This window comes from Wolffia australiana, chromosome 2 (assembly GCF_029677425.1).
Source record: "Wolffia australiana isolate 7733 chromosome 2, ASM2967742v1".
Classification (NCBI taxonomy): domain Eukaryota; kingdom Viridiplantae; phylum Streptophyta; class Magnoliopsida; order Alismatales; family Araceae; genus Wolffia; species Wolffia australiana.
The window spans coordinates 23434182-23450347 of NC_135836.1; the positions used below are offsets into that span (position 1 = coordinate 23434182).

General features: G+C 40.0%; 2 protein-coding genes across 2 annotated transcripts; both read left to right on the forward strand.

Moving 5' to 3' along the window:
- The first annotated feature begins 4043 nt into the window (after positions 1-4043).
- Positions 4044-7859, forward strand: LOC144700146 (peroxisomal OPC-8:0-CoA ligase 1-like). The gene is made up of 5 exons (XM_078571558.1): positions 4044-5060; positions 5149-5481; positions 6898-6965; positions 7027-7129; positions 7254-7859. Exons 1-5 carry the CDS (start codon positions 4107-4109, stop codon positions 7389-7391), a joined length of 1596 nt encoding a protein of 531 aa, XP_078427684.1. The 5' UTR covers positions 4044-4106; the 3' UTR covers positions 7392-7859.
- A 3738-nt stretch (positions 7860-11597) lies between these two features.
- Positions 11598-16104, forward strand: LOC144700148 (3'-5' exonuclease-like). The gene is made up of 6 exons (XM_078571561.1): positions 11598-12030; positions 12693-12872; positions 13140-13270; positions 13580-13741; positions 15641-15751; positions 15949-16104. The coding sequence occupies exons 1-6, from the start codon at positions 11721-11723 to the stop codon at positions 16006-16008; spliced, it is 954 nt and encodes a 317-aa protein (XP_078427687.1). The 5' UTR covers positions 11598-11720; the 3' UTR covers positions 16009-16104.
- Positions 16105-16166: the final 62 nt, after the last annotated feature.

Genomic DNA, 16166 nt, shown 5'->3' on the forward strand with positions numbered 1-16166 from the left:
AGATTAGGAACATTACTCATTAGCTGCTATTAGTAGTAGAACATGAACATTATCAGGTAGGGGTTGAGTAGGTCATATGTTAATTTAATCTGGTAGAAATATATATATGTAGAGGTTGTAGAACATAAGATATTATGTTAAAAATTTTAGGAGCATTATGTATTAGGTGTTATTAACAGTAGAACATGAAAATTACTAGTTAAAGATTGCGTAGGTCATATGTTAATTTAATATGGTAGTAATTTATAGTTAAAGATTGCGTAGGTCATTCTAATTTTAATCAATTGTGGTGCTACACGTGGCACACACAGTGTTTTTTTAACCATTTTTCTCTTGATCTTTGAATCACAATAATAGCTATTTAAATATGGTCTTTTTTCTAATGGCCCACATAATCCAAAATAAAAACTGAAAAGATGGGTCAGCAATCATTGGGAATTTTGGCATCACAATTTTTTATCCAATAATTTCACCTTTTCACAGTAATTAGTGCATCTAATCATTGCCAAGCTCTTGATTGGTTGCTACTCAATCAAATTGAATGGTGACTACAGGGGCACTATTTAAAAATCAGAAATATGTAATTTAACTTTTATAAAATAAATCTTAAATCTTAAACATATAATAAATATCTTTTATGACTTAGAAAATTAATAACTCAATAAATATAATGTCAAAAAATTCATTCAAAGTATAACCTGGATCACAAAATGAATTTATTTAATAATTTAATGTAAAAAAAAACTTAAAATACCATTGAATTTACACAAATCAGAATTTCACTCTAAAAAGGATATTAGTTAGTTTAAGCTTGATAACATGAATATATAATTATTTCAATGCATAAAAATAATTTGTGTGCTATTAAGTGCCGCCATCTTTCTTCTCTTCATATTTCTTGAGTTCTGCTTCTAGTAGAGAATGGATGGAGATGAAGTCATATTTGTGTCAGCCCAGTTTGAGAAGGATATCCAACTCTCTTAAGATTTCATATATACACCTAGAGTCCAGACATGTGAATGACTAGAAGACAATCCCTTTAGGAACCCAAAAATAATGGATTCAATCTGTGCAAAGGGGATGACTTTTTTTATGTTTATGGTTTTTAAATCAGTCTTCGATTCAATATTCTGCAGTACAATTGAGTTTGAATCATATCAATTGAGCCCCCCAAAATCCCAACGTACCCTATACTGCTTGCTCGATACAAAATACTTACAAAATTCTAGTTTATAAGATATAATTCCAAGAAGCAGCCTGCATTCATGAAGCGGTTGAATATCTTTCTCACCTGTATGACTTACTTGAAAGTGCCACAATAAGTTGTCACCCTTTAGAAGCTCATTAGGTGTTGTTGTGGTTACTCCTCCATCTATAACAATACTTCTTCAAATCTATAAATCTTCGCTCAATGTCAATGCATCTTCATAATGAAAAGTGAACCTTTACAAATCTTGAGCACCTTGTGTTTTTACCTGATACAAACATATATTTGCCTCAAGGTACACCAAGGAAAGTCAAATTCTGACATAAAACCAGTAAATGCCGCACATTCTCCAACCCTCTCACCACGCCATCAAACATTTGAATATTCATGTCTCCCATGCCAACAACTTTTCTCATAGAATTTTTTCCCATGTAAATTGTCCATTCAAATTACTATTATAGTCAAATTAGGTAGCACATTGACACATATGATAAGAGCACGTAAAATCAAGGATCCAAGTATGTGTTTGCCAACTCTACAGACACGTCTAGGGCATAATAGTCTTCAACTTCATCACTGCTCTCCACCTTGGCAATGTTAACTGAATTCAACTCTCTGACTGCTGCCTTCCCACCTTTGAGCTTCTGATAATCCTGTCTAAAGTGCCCCTTTGCATGGCACTTATGACATACTTGGATAATTATAACTGGCCCAGAGCATTCTTTATTTTTTAACCAGTTGGCTCTAGACTTGGACCCACCCTTCTTCTCATAGTACTTTCTCCTCTCTTTCTTGTCCACCTTGGAGGAAAAAACTTTGACTTTTGAATACCAACGGATGTATATCATCTCCAGCCAAACTCCATCAAAGTAGAAACTTCATCAGCAAGACTAGGTATGTTTGTCACGTGAAGGATAATCTTTATGAGGTTTTTCGTTCTTTGTTGGTTAAACAAATCAACATGGTGATTGTCTTACTCTCTTCAGAAAGTCATTATCATTTTTTTTAATTTAACACATATTTTTGAAATGATTAATAGGAGCATGATATTGGTATTTTGGCCATTTGGAGCCCAACTATCTTATTCTTCAATAAAGCTGCCTTGCTCATAAACATCTTCCCCACATATTTTTCAGACAAATTCTTCTACATCTAGGTAAGATCTTCAAGATAAGAACATGGTATGCATTGATGAATAGTACTTGTGGCCTTCATTTGCATCTCTTTACAATCAACATCATTAATACCTTCATGCTTCAAATCATCTAACACCTTGATAACATCCTCATCAATCAATATATCTTTTATCTTTTGCTCCTATAGACTGAAGTCGACTGAACTCCCTAATTTATAAACATCATCTCAAGAACTAATGGAAGTGGTCATTTTGTGAGCTGTCATACATCCAAACTAATATGTATCTCTGATACCATTTGTAGAGAAGAAACACTTGCAGAAGTGTATATTGGCGTGAATGAATCAAAAAAGATAATGAGGATTATCCATGAACCAATGCAAGGAGAATACCCGAGATGTAATCATCTACCTCGTCACGTCTTTGCATCGTCACCTTCCAGAGAACATACTTGGCACCAATGGGAGACAGATAGATAGATATATAGATAGATAGATAGATGGATAGATGGATAGATAGATAGATAGATAGATAGATATAGATAGATAGATAGATAGATATAGATAGATAGATAGATATATAGATAGATAGATAGATAGATAGATAGATATAGATAGATAGATAGATATATAGATAGATAGATAGATAGATAGAGAGAGAGAGAGAGAGAGAGAGAGAGAGAGAGAGAGAGAGAGAGAGAGAGAGAGAGAGAGAGAGAGAGAGAGTGTGTCATTTCAAGAACCTTCAAATAAATCTCTAAAAGGCAGGATAGAAAAAGATGGGGACGCATGGGCTTAAAATCGGCACAGATACAAAATTGTCGAGTTCCCATCTTTTAGGATCTGAAACCTGACTGCGGCAAGTCCTGGGTCAACCCCTCAATCCCTTTCATAATTATTTGAGATTCTCAAATAATCAGCCACGATTAAAGATAATATATTGCTTGCCTTGTCCCCAGTAATAACGCAAGATATCTTGATTTCCTGAGGAAAATTTTTGACGCCATCTTGAGTCAACGAAAAGACACAAAAAGTTTTGTTTTCCCATGATATCTCACGGAATACTACTGACCAAAGAAAAAAAGGTGCACACGCCATGTGACCTGACTCTCATTCTTGATTTAAGGCGCTAATCTATTACTACTTTCCTTCTTCTCTTCACCCACGTCCAACTAAATGGAAAAAAATATATGGCTCTGATATTCACGTACGTTCTGTACTCTAACCTTGAGACAACGGCACAATGACGTATTCCTCATTAATGGATACAACCATGACGCCGTATGCACCGTAACTATGGCCACATCTAACATCAACCTTTTGCAGGTACACTCGAACAAAGGTAGAATGATCAAGTCCAATGAATGAAAGCTTTTTATAGCGAGTCTTTATTCTGAAGACGTCGATTATTGCTTTGTTATCTTTAGTGAGCTCCAACTTCGCTGTCGTCAGATTCTAATATTAATAACGGCGTTGATTATTTACCACATTATTCACTTTAGAGATGATACCGAGAAGATGGGTTAATTCAGACTCAACAGGTGGCTGGGTTTTGAGCTGGCGAACATCAACGAGAAGCACGAGAACTCAGTGCAGCAGTGGAAAAATCAGTTAGCAGTGGGAGAGGATACGCGTCTCCATTTTCCCGTTATTAAATGCTCAAACCGTAGCCTCAATAAAAAGCTCTTGGCGAGCCTTCAGAGGGGAACCCGGCGATCCTCTTCTCTCGTATTATCCTACGTTGGAGAGGAAGAAGACGACGGAGATGGCGACGGAAAGCGGGTTCTCCCCCTCAACTGGCATATACCGCAGCCAATGGGACAACGCCACGTCTGCAGTTCACGGCAGCGCGAGATCGCTTCAGAGTGTCCTCTTCACGGCGGCTCCGCCAGAGAAGACGGCCTTCGTGGAGGCGGCTTCCGGGGTTAGCGTAACCTACGGCGAGTTACAAAGGCGAGTAAGAGCCGTTGCCGGGGCGCTGTTAGAATATGGGGTGAGAAGGGGCGACGTGGTCTTCTTCGTCTCAGCGAACTCGATAGATTTCCCGGCCGTAGTCCTCGGAATTATGTACATAGGCGCGGTCTTCAGCACCGCCAACTTCTTGAACACCAGAGAAGAGCTGGAGGCGCAAGTTAAGGACTCTAATCCGGTGCTAGCCATCACTACGGCGGAGTTCCGGGAGAAGCTGGCGGGTCTCATCGCCGGGCCGCTGGTACTGGTTAAGGACCTCGCCAGGGCGACGCCCGCGGGTACAACGATTGAACCCGCGGCGGAGGAGACGGCGGTGTTAATGTACTCCTCCGGCACGACGGGGAAGAGCAAGGCCGTGGTCGGAACGCACGGCAACCTCCTCGCCATGAGCGGTATTCTCCGCCGCGCGTGGTCGGCACGCGGCGCCGGTGACGTGTACCTCTGCGCGGTGCCGCTGTTTCACATGTTCGGGTTGTCTGTGTTTGTCTTGGGCGCGATGGCGGTCGGCGCGAAGGTTGTGGTGCTCCGCCGGTTCTCCTTAGAGGCGACGCTGGCGGCGGTTGCAGCGCACAAGGTCACGCGCTTCCCCGCAGTGCCGCCTATCGTGAGCCAGCTAGCGGACCACGCCGGCCTGGCGAAGAAGCTCGATCTGGGCTCGCTCGAGGAGGTTATCTGCTCCGGCGCGCCGCTTCCCGGCGAGGTCCGAGGCAGGTTTCACCGGTGCTTCCCCGAGATTACTCTCTCTCAGGTCAGTAGAGGAGATTGACGGACGGGGTGACGTTCCGTTCCGTTCAGCTGGGGCTTGGGATGAACTGAGATTATCGTTTTGTGGGCAGTGTTATGGATTGACGGAGACGAACGGGCCGATAACGCTGTGCGATGGGATGGCGGGGAAGGTGCACTCGTCGATTGGGAGGTTGGCACGGACGATGGAGGCGAAGATCTGCGACGTTGTGTCGCGGCGGGCGCTGCCGCCGAACGAGATTGGTGAGCTTTGCTTGAGAGGGCCGCCGGTGATGGCCGGGTACTTGGGCAACCCGCAGGCCACGGCGCAGGCCTTTGATGAAGAAGGCTGGTTCCACACCGGCGACCTTTGCTATATCGATGCAGGTGGGCTCGTCTACATTGTGGACAGGATGAAGGAGCTGATCAAGTACAAGGCCTACCAGGTGCGGGATATATTTTTTATTCCTGATGATTTGTTATTTTTTTGCAATGCCCATCGGGTTTTTTTTTCCCATTAGTAACATTATCCCTGATCACTATCAGTATCGTTTTCACTAATCGTCATCATTTGTGGTCATCATTATCAGTACAATTTTCACTTATCATTATCCGTCATCATTATCACATATCATTATCACTATCCGTCATCATTATCACATATCATTATCATTATCCGTCACCATTATCACATATCATTATCATTATCCGTCATCATTATCACATATCATTATCATTATCCGTCATCATTATCACATATCATTATCATTATCCGTCATCATTATCACATATCATTATCATTATCCGTCATCATTATCATTATTATTTCGTCATTATCATCATCAGCAGGATCATCGTTATCGTTATTCTTTCATCGTTATCATCATCAGCAGGATCATCATTATCGTTATGCTTTCTTCATTATCATCATCAGCAGGATCATCATTATCATCATCATTATCATTATGCTTTCTTCATTATCATCATCAGCAGGATCATCATTATTATTATTATTCTTTTATCATTATCATCATCATTATCGTTATGCTTTCTTCATTATCGTCATCAGCAGGATCATCATTACTATTATTCTTTTATCATTATCATCATCATTATCGTTATGCTTTCTTCATTATCGTCATCAGCAGGATCATCATTACTACTATTCTTTTATCATTATCATCATCATCATCGTTATGCTTTCTTCATTATCATCATCAGCAGGATCATCATCATCGTTATCCTTTCATCATTATCGTTATTATTTCTTCATTATCAGCATCATCATTGTCATTATTCTTGATCATTGTCAATTTTCTTTTTTCATTATCAGCATCATCATTATCATTATTAATTTTTTTTCTTCGTTATCAGCCTCATCAGCGTCATCATTGTCATTATTCTTTCATCATTACGAATTTTCTATCTTCATTATCATCATCACCACCGTCATTTCCATTATTTTTTCAACACTATCATCATATTATTCTTTCTTCATTAGCTACACCGTTATCGACATCATTATCACGCTCGCTACCATTACCATTATTAATATCATTATCGTTATCCATAATTATCAATACCACTACCATAATTATTCTCGCTTTCATTATCCACAATGACCATGATCATTGCCTTCACCATTATCACTATAACTACGATTACATCATTAATTCAAGTATTACTATCGTCGGTAGCAAGAACTCGTTTTCTCCACGGATTATGATCAACTTCCCCCACTTTTTTCTCGCCATTATTAGCTTCTAGATTTTCATGTCCATCTTCTTCACCGTATTTCACCCCATTATCATCATCAACATCATCATCATGTCATAATCATGATAATCTTGTTTTTATTTAAGGTTGCTCCGGCGGAGCTGGAGGAGATCCTCCGCAGCCACCCGGCCGTCGCCGACGCCGCTGTCGTGCCGTAAGTTTATCCCCCTAATTTCATCTTTAACGAAGAACCCTAACTAAGAACACGATGATAGTTACCCAAGCAAGGAAGCCGGAGAAATTCCCATTGCCTGCATCGTCCGCCGAGAAGGCATCTCCGTCAACGCGGCCGAGATCATCTCCTTTGTCGCCGCCAAGGTTCTTCTCTATAGAAAGCTACCTTATAATTACGCAAACTACGAGGATTATATCGATAATATCAAAGATTAAGTTTATTACTCTTTCAGTGCTTGAGATGACGTTGAGATTTGTTGAAACTCAGGTGGCGCCTCACAAGAAGGTAAGGGGAGTGCGATTCGTAGACTTTATCCCAAGATTAGCCTCTGGGAAGATCCTCCGCCGGCGGCTGAGAGAGGCAATTATCAAAGGTCAATATCTGGAGATTTCTCCAAGGCTGTGAAATAATATTACCAGTGTACTTACTGCATGGGAGTTGGAGAATCTCAATTACTTGCCAGGGCTTATTTTCAAACCAAAAAAAATCTTAGATAGGGTCAGTTAAGTTTCCTGAATAATGCCACTTATGGAAATCACACAGTTGAAAGAATACCAATTTGCAGCATATTATGGACATCCCTTCTGCCTGTATTGGAGGGGAATATTCTAGGGAGCAAAGAATTCTTAGAACCGCCTTGAAAATAGTTGAATGCAATGTCCCATCAGTGATGTTGTGTTCCCATTGCTTGGTGGATCTTGATGTTTTGGATCTTCTTGAATGTCAATAACTTCATTAACTCCCTTCAAGGTTCTTGAATGAAGCTTTCCAGTTATAGAGTTTGCGATTGGGAAATACAATGTGCAGTCCAAGAGTACTGTTTGTCTTGTAATAACAAATTCTTTTCAAGAGATATGGGTGTTGCCTTTTTTTATTGTTTATATCTTTTAAAAGGTTCATTAGTTATGAGATATTCTGGGATGGTTCATAAAAGTAGAGGGCTTAATTTTAAGAATATAGATGAACTATTAGGGTAGAGTTTACTAATTTTGAAGAAAACCAGTGTAATTCAAAAATTAATGTTGGAAGAACATTGAGATGTACATCCCCTTAACTTCCCTTAATATTAATAATTCAAGAAAATACAATCATAATAAATTAATATAATACATCAATTGATATATTTTTTAAAAAATAATACTAACTTATTCACATCTAAAAATAAGAAAATAATTCCCATTCGGTATGGTTCATCATGCCCTAGGACAAACTTAGGGTATGGTCCACTATCAAAACCTAGTCAGTCATTCCAGTTAATACTAATGTGTTTAGGAAGTCATGGGAGAACTACTTCTCTGATAGTCCATTACCTTGGCTAAAGACTTCTTCAAGTCATCTTTCTTGAGCTATCTCCTCTTATAATATGGGTTAACAAACCCATATTTATCACACAATCACCTCCATTAACTGTTTGGAATCATTTGTTACACACTCATATGAATCACTAAAAATACATCCATCCATAAGATGCCTTCAGTGTCTCAAGCGTAAGGCCTACTTAAACAGCTGAGGTATGAATCAATATAATTAATACTTAGTTATAAAAATATTATGGGATGCATATAGATAGATTTAGTGAAATCTTTTTCCAAAGAGCACTCACTACGTGTTATTAGTGTCTCCACACTAAAGTCCATAGATTGACCATACTCATTAAATGAGTGGCACTAGACAATGTTATTCTATTTGGATTTGAGAAATGGAGATATTTTGTTTTTCCATCTATGTAGTGTTAATGTTATTTCTCCATGTTATCACACATATGTGTATTCACCCATCCTTAATGCCTTTTTTTCTGCTGAGATTTATAACTCTCATCATCCTATGGGGGGTGGGGGCCCTGAATCCCCACAAAGTGACATAAAAAACTGTGCTAACAGTGTTGAAGTTGACCTAGTTAAATGTGTGTCAACCTGAGAAGTGAGGCAACCAGCCCAAAAGGAGAAGATCATGGGCCAGGTTAACTATAGAAAAGGTTGACCAGTCCTGGTGCAAGCACCTGACCCCAACAGAGTAATGCTAAAAGATATTGATAAAACAATTCATAAAGCGACATCGAAATATAGAGAGATATATAAAGGGTTTTAAATCTGATATGAACGTTATTTTGAAAATCCAAACCCTCCTAGGCCATCGACCCCCCAGTTTTTTATGTCACTTTGTGGGGATTCAGGTACAATCAACATCTAAATGTGTGGATCCTGCTCAAAGAGAAAATGGAAATGTTGAAACCAAGAGGTGAGACCACTGACATGAATGATAATCTGGAAGTTTGACAATAGAAGTGGTTTGGCCTTCTCTTATGAGATTCTATATGATCTCTTACCAACTTATTCTCTACCTACTTGTACATAATTGTAAAAATTGATAATATGTTAGCTGTGATGAGTTCACACTCACCAATCACTAAACTTGTACTCACCTTTATGTTAGCCGTAACATGTATACTTTTGCATACCTTTAGACTTTTACTCATGTTGCTGTTCATGTGATTGAACTAGTTGGAAATTGGATGATTTATTTATTATGTTTCCCCTCAATAGCAATTGTGTTTTTAACTCGATCAAAGATGAGTCTGATCGGCTATATCCTAATAGACACAAGGTATAGTTTCAGTACCAAAGTTGGAACGCTCTCTCTCTATATGCTTTATACATTTTCAGAAAAAATGGAGTTATGTGTTATCTTTTCCAACTCTCTTGGCGATGATTATCTGTTATGATGGTATCTTTCTCTCTCTCCCTAGATTTGGAACCTAAATTGTGATGCTGTTTTCAAAGTATTCAATCTCTCTCTAGAGGTTTGTGGTGTTTTTTTGAAGTTCATCCAACATAAGTCAGGTAGATTCCTACTCTCATGTCATACATCCACATGATGGAGGGGTCCAAGTCTATCGATATATCTCTAAATATATGGTACTATAATTTAAATATTCTCTCAATAATTTTTTGTACTTTTTTGAAGTAAATAAAAAACGGATCTGACTGGTTCCAACTCTATTGGTATAAACATAAGTGCCCCTCTTCTAATAAGCTCTCTTGATGAGGTACCAACACTATAATACTCCCGGTTTCTCTCCAGAATTTTTGAAATAAATTTGAGATGGCTCTAGCTGATCCCTACACATTCTTGGTGAAAAGAAGGGTCGCAGTTCTGGTTTTCACTCGCTCATGATGTGACACCAAATTGTTTTAACCCATCTCTTGAAATTATATGTTTATATGTATATATAGTGCAGATGGCTCTGATCGGCTGTATTGTTATGTAGCTGAATGCATTTAATAATTATGTTTCTCCTGATGTGGTACCAAAATTGGAGACCCCCACTTTGTGATTTTTCTTTATTGTTTTTATGTGGAAGATGGATTTGGTATTAAAATTGAGAGACTTTCCTGATTATCACCTCTCTCTCTCTAAAGATGAAGGGTTAGGTTTCTTGTGCATCCAAATCTCCCCCCTTTCTCTCTCCTACAATTTTTTTTTCGACGAATACCAATAACAAACTATTCATGTGTATAAATGCCAATAATGACGTTAAAAATATAAAGAAATTATTCCACAATAGTTTTTTGTGAAATATCTACACATATATGCCAATATCCTTATAAGGAGAATACAAATAAGAAAACACACAATTTTAGGGTAACCCCTTAAAGGTACATATTCGTCATTATCCTTCTTTTGAGGATCTCAATGAGATAAAATAAATTTATAGAGTAACTATCCACAATTGTTTTTTTAGGAATATCCATGACAAGTCCGTTTAAGATGTATAGTTGTGACTAGGGATCGGCATGCGTCATCCGTCACTTCACGCGTCACCATGACGGAAACGTGACAGTGATGGTTTTAGGGGTCCATGACGGTGACGGATGACAAAGTGTTTGTGAAGGGGACGTGAAGGTGACGGGGTGCCCAGGTCGCGTGACATGACGGAATGGCCGTCACGGATGACGGCCATGACGGAATTTTTGAAAAGTTAAAACGGACAGAAATACATATAAAAATCATTATTTTTAATCTTTTCAACGGCTGAGACGTCGCCACGTGATGTGGCCATTTCGATTTCCAGGCATTTTGCGCAGAAGTCCCTGTTTTTTTTTGTGTGCATAAACCGACGCCGCCTATAAATAATTGGAGATACTCCTCCGTTCAAGTAGGGTTTTATTCATGTCACCGGTGACAGTGACACCGTCACGGTGATGGGGACGTGATGGGAGCCCAATGGAGGGACGGTGACGGGAACATGATGGCTATTTTTACATATGCTGGGACGCGTGACGGGACAGGGATGTGACGAAAGTTTCGTCACATCACCGTCCGTCACATTTCTTCATCCGTTCCGTCATGTCCAGGGCGTCACATCCCGAACGTGGCGTTCCCTAATTGAGACTCTACACCAGAGGATCTAAATGGAAATCCTAAATTTGTAGAGTAGCTATTTCAAATTTATCTTTTCTTTGGCGGGAAATTCAAATCTCTCTCTTATTTAAGGTCTCTGTCCTTTCTCTCTCTTACTTTCTCTTTCTATCTCTCTCTTGTTTGATCTCTTGTATTATTTCTGTCTTTCTCTTTCTTCTCTCTCTCTTGCTTCTCTCTTTCTCTTACTTCTCTCTTTCTCTCTTTCTGCTCTCTCTTTCTCTTACTTCTCTCTCTTTCTCTTGCTTCCCTCTCTCTCTCTCTCTCTCTCTCTCTCTCTCTCTCTTTTTCTAATATTTAGAGGAGTTTACAGGAATGGCAGACCTCGTAGACGACGAACAGATCGAAGCCGCAATCCGAGCGGCGTCTACTGCATTCTCTCAATCTTCTCGCAAGAGGCGAGTAATGGAGAGCGCCACCGATGTTCTTGAAGAACACGCCCACGAACACGTCAATTGGAATCGCGCTTTGGATCGTCAGTCGAACGGCCGTCGGTTACCAAATTGGGGAAAATCTGCAAATGCCGGAGCATCGTCTTCCCAAACGATTGATGTGGTTGATATTGGAAGAGAAGCGATCGGCGATAGACAGTGGCCGGCGTTTTCGCCTCCGTCATGCCGCCAAGGTTGATAATCGCAATCGACTCCTTCAAGTTCTTGATGAAACTATCTGTTTTTTCTACGTATAATTAACGTACAATGCTGGTGTTAGTTTCTGTGGTACGTTTCTTAATAAACTTTTATTCGAGATAATCTCATTCCTGCCTGTGTCATTCCGCCAAGGTTGTCATTCAAAATCAATTTGCTCAAGTTGCTGATGAATTTCTCCCTTTTTTCTTCCCAACCGATGATTATTCTTCAGTGATAGTGTTGGTTTCTGTGATATATTTGTCACTAAAAGTTTGCCGTTTGAATTTGATTATAGTCGATGATTCTTCCACGATCCATCAGTTACTGTTTATCTCAATCGTTCGTCGTTTTGATGTCCTTTGTCAGATTAATCGTGATTTCACTCCCACTAATCGTTTAATTTTCAGTTCTACATCTTTACAGATTTTGTCCATCGAAATCCCAAGTACTCTTTCCGAAATAAATAAAAAATACATCAAGTTTATACTTATAAGATCACGTGTCTGATTCAAATGGTTCCAATCTCCACTTTTTTGGACATAATGCTATGCCATTAACTGTAATGTCGTTTTTGTTGAAGTAATATCCCATTACTTATGGATCAATTGCGTCTTTATTCATGAATCTTACCTTCAATTAACTTATTTTGCTATTGCAGCTGACTATAAGATGAAGTACCCTCTGATGTCTTTTGGAGGGCGCATCGTGTATGCAAGAACATATTTAGAGGTGGAGAAGGCCGCTTCGGAGCTGACGAAAATCGTCAAAGCAAAGAAAGAGGGCGCCCACAGAATTCCATTAGGTTTTGACATCGAATGGAAACCCACATTCGTAAAAGGTCAGTGTCACTTACCATCGAACAAAAATTTTCTGTCTTATTCAACCTTGAATTATGATTTACATTATCGGCCTACAAAAGAATATTATTATTTCAAGGTATTACTCAATATGTAATGGCAAGGCTATTACTATCCGCCGCCCAATTTACAGATGCCTAACATAAGTTTAGAACGAAACATTAGAGAACATAAGTTAAATATTAACAGAATGGTCATTAATATCAGTAAATCTGTGAAGCTTGACTTTGGAATTCTTGAACATGCAGGGGAACCACCGACAAAAGCTGCAGTGATGCAGATATGTGTGGATACCAACCATTGCTTTGTGATGCACATATTTCACTCTGGAATTCCTCCAACTTTAAGAGCATTTCTAGCCGATAGCTCTTTCATCAAGGTCGTTCTTCTTTTCATTTTAAAATATTTTACTCCTTTTAATATGTGATTACGTTTTCTACTTTTTTCATTTTTTCGTCATTTTTCATATTTTTTAAAAATTACCTATTTTTACAAATAAGTTTTGCAGCTATGTTAAAACCCCTGTTCTATGGCCTCTTTTGTTCTTATAATGATGTATTTTCTAACCTATGATACGAAGGGGGTACATCTCTAATTAACACACTTTTCTCTTCTCATATAAAATTTATGACGATGAAGAATGTATTACCATTGTCTCAGATTTTGACCATCCGTTGACTTGGTGTAGGTTGGAGTCGCAATAGCAGGAGATGCTGCAAAAATTATGAGAGATTATAACACGGAAGTTTCTCCTTGGCATGATTTATCTGAATTCGCTAATCTCAAACTTGGTTGTCCTCCAAAGCAGTGGGGCCTTTCTTCTCTGACCGAAACAATTGCCTGCAAACAAGTAATCTCTTTTCCTATTTATTCCCTTCTCTCACTCATACGCCTGCTCTAATATCATCGGCATTTTCCCTTGAATCCGTGCTTAAAGACCTTGATCAGGAAAATTCATGTTGGATGGTTTCAAAGGCATGTTTGAAAAACTTATTAACCCTAATAAGGGTCTAGTGGTTGACTTCAGATGGCGCATAGATCTGATCCAAAGTCAATCTGACCCCTTGCACGTGTTGTCTGGGCGACCCGACCCCCAACCCACCTGCATGCAACCGTGGTGAGGGTTGGTTGATTAGGTTTGGATGGCCGGTTGACCGGATCTAAAGTCAACCTGACCCTCTGGCTTTGCCTCTTGGATGGGTCAGCTGACTCAGTCCACCCTCAGGTCAGCCGGGCTGACCCGTCCCCTAACTATAGTTCCAGATCGTCCCGGACGTGGACGAAGGACGGGACGGGACGAATTTTGTCCCGTCCTACATCCGATGTTAGCTCAGGGACGAAGGACGAGATGGTTTTTCGTCCACCGACAATGAAAACCGTCCGTCCAATAATCTCGGGACGATTTTTCGTCCCGTCCAGTCCTCCCGGGATGAATTTTCGTCCCAAAATTCGTCCCGGACGAAAAAACACATTTTATATTTTTAATATATTATAATAGAATAATATATTATAATATATCATAAATTGTCCTAGCGAGGCCACGTGGCAACATCTCAACCTTCAGATGTGAATCCAGCGATTTTCCGTCCAGATTTGTCCGTCCATCATCCAGAGATCTCCGGACGGACAATTTTTTCGTCCCACGGGACAAAACCGTTCCGTCCGGAGGTCCCCAGGACGAATTTTCGTCCCTAAATTTGTCCTTATTCCTCGAACGGGACGATGTTTTCGTCCCAGGACAAAAAAAATCGTCCCGTCCGCATCCCTGCACTATACCCCCAGCACACCCTCTTGTCAACTCTGTTGAGGGTCTAATGGTTGGGTTCGGATAGCACATAGATCTGATCCAAAGTCAACCTGACCCCTGGCCTCAGCTCTTGGATGGGTCAGCTGACTCAGTCCCCCAACGCGTTGGCTGGGCACTCTGCCCGAGCCCCCAACCGGCCCTCTTGGGCTGGTCTGGTTAGTCAGCCCACAGGTCCTGGTGATTGAATGGCCTATCTGATCCAAATTTGACCTGACCCTTCAGTTTAGATAACTCAGCAGTTGGTTTGGCCGATCTGACCTGACCCTTGGATAACCCCTCCCCTATACCTACCCTCTTCTGCAGCTAGATTTAGTCAACCCATGATTGGTTGGTGTGGTAAGTTGATACAAACTTTTATCTAGGCTCGTATCGGAAGAAAGTGGAGGACAAGGTGAGGCAGAAATTCCCGGGGTAGAGAGGTGAAACGGGAAGGATAGGAGAGGGGGGTCGAGCAAAGGGGGGGTAGGGATCGGCCGGGGACGAGCCGCCTGAGGACGGGATGGGGATTGTAGATGGGGACAGAGCACGGATGTAAGAAGAGACGAGAGAGGAGAGAGGACCAACATTCACTTAAGAGAACATTCTGTCTGCCCTCCTCCAAGGAGGGCTGTGCTATTTAAAGGGAACATAGAGGGAAAGGAAACATAGCAAAATGACGATAATGCCCTTCACGCAGCCAAGGGATCTTATCATAAGTCAGCCCATGGGTTGGGTGATCCTGGTCAGGCCTACTCAATCCATGGCTGAACCAACCTGACCCCTGGCCTCCTTTTTTGGGCTTTTTGGGTAGGTTGGGTTGAGTATTCATTTCATCAACTATTCTTTTCATTTAAGTTGTAATGTACTTATTGTTTTACTCCTCACTTACCTTATTACATCTATTTATGTCTGTTTATGGTATACGTAATTTATCCAAATGATGATAATATAACAACGTTCCAGCTGGCAAAGCCCCCGAGGATTAGGATGGGGAACTGGGAAGCAAAAGTGCTGACTGAGCCGCAGGTCCACTACGCAGCTACAGACGCTTTTGCTTCTTGGTTTTTGTATGAGGTATATTCGTCCAAAACTCCCTTCTCCTGGATGTTCTACACGAGTATCCTATTTTTTGCCTCTTCAATCAGTTGTTCATTTTCTATCCCTTAATATTCGTGTTTCTCTACTAAAGTTCGGCTTTTAAATATTCTTCCTCCATAATTTCTTCTTTTTTCTCTATATCCTCCTCCTCCAACAACTTTCATCTTTTGTAGGCCTTAAAAAGCTTTCCTGAGAGAATTTCAAGAGATGGAGATGCTCAACCTTACAAATGAAGGCTGATGGTATTCCATATCTCAAAAATATCTAGTCCTCATTTTTATAATTATTAAAACCTATTGCTTGATTATTCCATACCAAAAGTTTGAAAATATGGGGGATGTCCAATAATACCCTTGGTTAGAACATTTTTATGAAATTCCTTAGTGGGATG